We start from the raw sequence: 5,364 nt of genomic DNA, 5'->3' as shown, positions 1-5,364 counted from the left end.
CTTGCCAAATTACTAAATGGCAGCCGTATCATATTAAAATTTATTTTTTAATCACAAAAACCCATTTATTCTTACCCGAAGCGAAGCAAGGTTTCTATAAAATATATGAAACCGATTAAGTAGGCTTTTGGACATAAATATTACTATAATTTTTTTTTAAAAAAAAATAGTATTTATAGTTAAGTTGAAAATTAAAATTATGTTTGGACTTGCATTTCTGTTGAAAAAATATTGCAGTTTTGTGACTGGGAAAAAAAAAATTTGAAAATTTTGAAAAGTGAAATTTTTTCAAAAAATTATAAAATTTCATGGACAAACACATTTTTAAAGAAAAAATTTGTAAAAAAGGAAAAAATATTTATGCACAAATGGGGCCTAAAACTAGTTCAATCTTTGTTTTTATAATTACTCGAGGGCTTTTCACTCTCTGAAAAGCGAGTGTATTACACTTGTTGTGCCATGCCAGTTGTATGTGTTCAATAGGTATAGTGTAGTTTTAGTTCACGTGTCCAATAGATACGCCTTTTACCTCAAGTGTCTCAATGAAAAAACTAAGCAAGTTTAAGGGGTTGCATATATATTCAACATAGAAAATAATAGCTGGCATAAAGTAGTCCAGTCCCCAAAAATACAAGTATGCAGCACACAAAAAAGGGAAGTATAACAATTATTTTGAGACAGAAAAAGTGATTTGAAACATATTACGAAAATGTGCAAGTCATTCCTTATTCCTCCTGCTTTTGAATAAAGAAATTGAACCTCTGGTTTATATTCTGGAGCAGCACTAGAAGCTTGTATTTCTACTCTAACCCCAATTATTGTCATATAAGTTAATCTGACATCAGGGTTCCAATATATTTGGTATTCAACTGCCCATGAGAACCCTTCCTAAAATAGATAAAGGAATATTAAGACCAATATTTTGTTCCAATTAAGTATTGCAATAGCATCTTTTCAAATCCTTCTTTAGTGGTTGACTCTTGTTCACATATACACCAAACACAAGTCATGGTTCAGGTGGCCTACGTCCACTTTTATTCAAAGCAGGACAAATATACAAGATAGAAGGATTAGAAAATTCAGCAAATCAGTTCGAACGGGAGCCTTGGCGTAACTGATAAAGTTGTTGTCATGTGACTATGGTTACAGGTTCGAGCCGTAGAAATAACTTCTTGCAGAAATGCAGGGTAAAGTTGCGTAAAATAGACTCTTATGGTCCGGCCCCCTCGTGCATAGCAAAAACTTAGTGCATTGGACTAAAAGGAGAAGCATCAGTTCAGTATCTTCAACAAAAATTATGACAGCTCAAGTATAACATTTTTTTATAAAAAAAAAATAAAAATAATACTGTGGTAGTAATTTTTATGACCAAAGAGAATAGAAGTGGCTAAGTTTTTCTTCTAGGAAAAAGAGGAAAATAAAAAAAATAGAATACAAAAGAAAATAGAATATTTATTAATTTGAAAGTAAGGTCAAGTTGATTTGAAATAACCTTGTGCTTAGAATGTACATATATCCTTATTATATTAGACATTGGAATTGAAAATATTCCCAGGTATTGTAAGAATGACACATATAAAGAAAGTGTATAAAAAAAAAATAATAACACAAAGATTCTGCATACCTTATCTCTTTAAATTATATATATACATAAAGCACGTCAACTACCAATAATAGCTTTATAACTTAGTAGTAGTAGAGCTATAACAGAATAAGTCAAAACACAAACAAAAATCAAGAACTTCTCCTTCATCTGCTCCACTCTCCTTCACCTTTTCCTCAATTTCTTATAACCCCTTTTGTTACCAATAAATCTATAGCTAGTGTATACTAGGATTGAAATGGCAATGGAGGAATTAGAGGAACTAAAAAATTCATGGACTTATCAAGATGAGTTGATAAAAGAACTTCTAGATAATGAATCGCCATTATTTTTTACCCCTCAAGATTCAAATTCAACTAGCTGCCCCTCTTCAACCGATGACTCAGTTGTAACAAAGAGCTTCAATATTTCTGCAGTTTCCTCAGGGCCAAACATGGATGATATTGAGAGTGGTTTGTCAGTGACAAGCTATGGAATTCAATCTCATGATGTTTCACATGCCAGGTTTGAATTTTCTTATGATGTTTTCCGACGAGTTAATAAGTTATATACATTGACAGTGTAAAGAATATATTACATGCTTCCTATAATATTAAACGTTAATTGGTAAACTAACTTGCTATAGCATCTTTTTATGAATAAAGATAATACTTGTTATAACATGTTAAATTATATTGATATCGTGAAAAACTTCCGGTGTCAATCTATAGTAACTTATATACTTTTTTGACTACTTAACGACCCTGCGCTCAAATCTCCCGTTTGTTAATTCCAGTTAATTAAAGCAAATCTTGGTTTTAGTTTTCTTTGTAATGAGCATGAATTTGTTCAAATACTGCAGAGCCTTTGGGTTGGAAAGAGGATTGAACTTGATGATGAGTAAGCAGGAGAGTACTCATGAGACAAAATATACTTTGAGAATAAAGACATGTGGTAATGGAATGGCTGATGATGGTTATAAGTGGAGAAAATATGGCCAGAAATCTATTAAGAATAGCCCATATCCCAGGTATATATTTTTTCCTCATTTTCTTCTTGTTAGAAAAAAAGAGTTTTGTTTCTATTGCCTTTCAATAACAACACTATGGAATGATCAGCCCAAGCCATTGCATTTGCCATTAGAAAATAGGTACTAGAATTATATTTAAATGATATAATCGATAAGTATGACAAAGTTTGAAGTATAAAGGTCTAAAACATTTATTTATTTATTTATTTATTTATTTATTCAAACATTACTTTATTATTAATCTTTTCGAAATTAAAAATACATAAAGAACAATATTAACAAGCCCAGTGTAATCTCACAAGTGGGGTCTGGGGAGGTAGTGCGCAGATCTTACTCCTTCCTTAAGAATGTAAAGAGGTTGTCTCGGATAACCCTCGGCTCAAGAAAAGCTGAAAAACAGTAATAACAACAAGCAGGATAGTAAAAAACTAAAGCGAAAGAAACTTCAAGTAATAATAGAAATCTACGATTAAGAAAATACAAGACTACCCTAATAGTACAGGTACTGGGGAAAAAAAAGAAAGCGCACGACTATCTGTTAACCCTCTACATAAAAGATACTATAAATCGAAGTTTTTATACGTATATAGTATATACTATTTGGAAACAAAATAACAGAAAATTATCAGAATTGCCTATTGATGCTATTGAATTGTTTTTCAACAGGAGCTACTACAAATGCACTAACCCAAGGTGTGGGGCGAAAAAGCAAGTGGAGCGGTCCGGCGATGAACCGGACACTTTCGTAATCACTTACGAAGGCTTACACCTCCATTTTGCCTACCCATTTTTCACACTCGATCCAACTCAATTTCTTGAGCAGCCCAATAAAAAGCCCAAATTGACCATTTCAAAAGCCCAGAATGAAGAATCTGAAAATGCAAGCGAAGTTGACGAAAGCCCAAAATGTCTTAATCTAAGCCCAGTTATAGACTTTGAACAGAAATTGGGATTTGGTGAAATGGGCTCACAAGGATTACTTGAAGATATGGTTCCATTAATGGTTAGAAATCCATCTATGAAGCCCACAAGCTCCTATTCTTCATCGTGCTCATATTCGTCTCCACCAACTTCGCCTTCATTTTCTTGGTCAAATAATTAGTTATTTTAGCAAATATTGTATGTATAATAGACTATATATTGTTGTAGGAAAATTGTTATAAGGGGAATTTATGTGGGTCAAACGTTGTAAAGTTTGTTAGATGTGTAACAAGGAAGAGCGAAAACTCATTTAGAAATGAAAATTTTCGCTAGTGGAAAATGATCATATTTTTGTTTCAAATAGGACAACAACTTGTATATGTTTGTTCTCTTTATTAGTCTTAAAGTACGCGCGTTGTGCGTGTTACCCTATCTCAATAAATATAATATTTTAAAGAATTACATAAATTTATATTATTATGGTTGGAGTTATTATAAAATAAAAGGTAAAGTTAAAAATTGTAAGTTTCTAAAAATGATAATTGTTGATCCTATTTAGCTAACTCAAAAAAAAAGAAAGAAACTCTATCCTTATAAGTTCTTAATCATCTCATTCAATTGACAGAAGATGCCTTCTTTTTGCTCACGAGCAAAATGTAATTTGTTCTATTTCTTTAATATATAAGAAATACCATAAGAATTATTTTTAACATATTAAAAAAATAAATTACTATCACAAAAAGTAAATTCAACCGCTACATTTTAATTAATCTACTCTTTTTGTTTTTAACTTTCCATGTATAAAATTATATGTATAAATTTATTCAAGAGTATTATAGGATTTTTCAGTTGATGCTTATTACTATATTATAATCGATTTTTCATTAACTTTTATTCATTCCACCTCAAATGCTATTTCAATACAAAAATCTAATTTTTGTATCTAAAAGTTTGTCAACTGAAAAAAAGGGTTTGCTTATATGATGAAGTTGGAAAGAAATTGAATGGGATTTATTTTTTCAATTTTTTAATTCTGAATTTAATATTTATTCTTATTAAAAGAAATGATTTAATTTTTGTTTATTGAAATTAATAATATTAACTCATTACAAGTTTTAAATATTTGACTATACTTATAATTTTATTTAGAATTATATTTTTCAAGCCTAAAAATTCAATCTAATATTTAAGTTTGGATATTTGTATTTGCAAAGTTATTCGTGTTTTTAAACTATTGTCAACATCCCAACACCTCTCTCTCTTTTATGTTTTTGTAGTTACTTGTTGAAATTATTGAGGTGTAATTTTCAAATATTATAGTATGAGATAAATTATGCAAACTAATATTAATAATTAATCACTCTCTCATATTTATTTGAAAAGTCTTGTTCATGTCTAGTTTTTTTTTTTTTTTTTTTTTTTTTTTTTTTTTTTTTTTTGGCTAATCACGTTTTCTCCATTTAACTAGGCAAAAGTGCAAAGATTGATTTCACCGACAAGATCTATATTATATTAAAAGGAGAGTAGTGAAGCATGTGGTTAAACCAAGTGGCAAGCTAAAATGAAGCCACATGGCAATTTTATAGAATCTATTTGTTGGATTCNATAACATTAAGTTGGTCTATATAAGGAAAACCACATAAATTAGTAACAATTTTTTAATGCACGTACCACTAATTCTTCCCAATGGTTTTTTGTTGATAGTTTTTCCTTTCCTTTTTTTTTTTTTAACAACTTATTTTTTAATTGATTTTAAAGTCCTAAATATTAGGATTTCTTACCTAGTTTAAATAAGGAAGAATTTAAAGCACAAAATTTAGTTGATCTAAAA

The 5,364-nt window shown here is 29.8% G+C and overlaps 1 protein-coding gene across 1 annotated transcript; it reads left to right on the top strand.

Annotated features, from left to right (window-relative positions):
- Positions 1-1,685: 1,685 nt before the first annotated feature.
- On the top strand, positions 1,686-3,896 carry LOC109241414 (probable WRKY transcription factor 49). Its single transcript, XM_019408157.1, has 3 exons — positions 1,686-2,107; positions 2,445-2,612; positions 3,279-3,896. The coding sequence occupies exons 1-3, from the start codon at positions 1,842-1,844 to the stop codon at positions 3,712-3,714; spliced, it is 870 nt and encodes a 289-aa protein (XP_019263702.1). The 5' UTR covers positions 1,686-1,841; the 3' UTR covers positions 3,715-3,896.
- The last annotated feature ends 1,468 nt before the right edge of the window (positions 3,897-5,364 follow it).

The sequence above is a fragment of the Nicotiana attenuata genome, unplaced genomic scaffold (genome assembly GCF_001879085.1).
Source record: "Nicotiana attenuata strain UT unplaced genomic scaffold, NIATTr2, whole genome shotgun sequence".
Taxonomy (NCBI): Eukaryota; Viridiplantae; Streptophyta; class Magnoliopsida; order Solanales; family Solanaceae; genus Nicotiana; species Nicotiana attenuata.
Note: the sequence above shows the minus strand (reverse complement) of the source record. Positions and strands in the feature narration are given on the sequence as shown.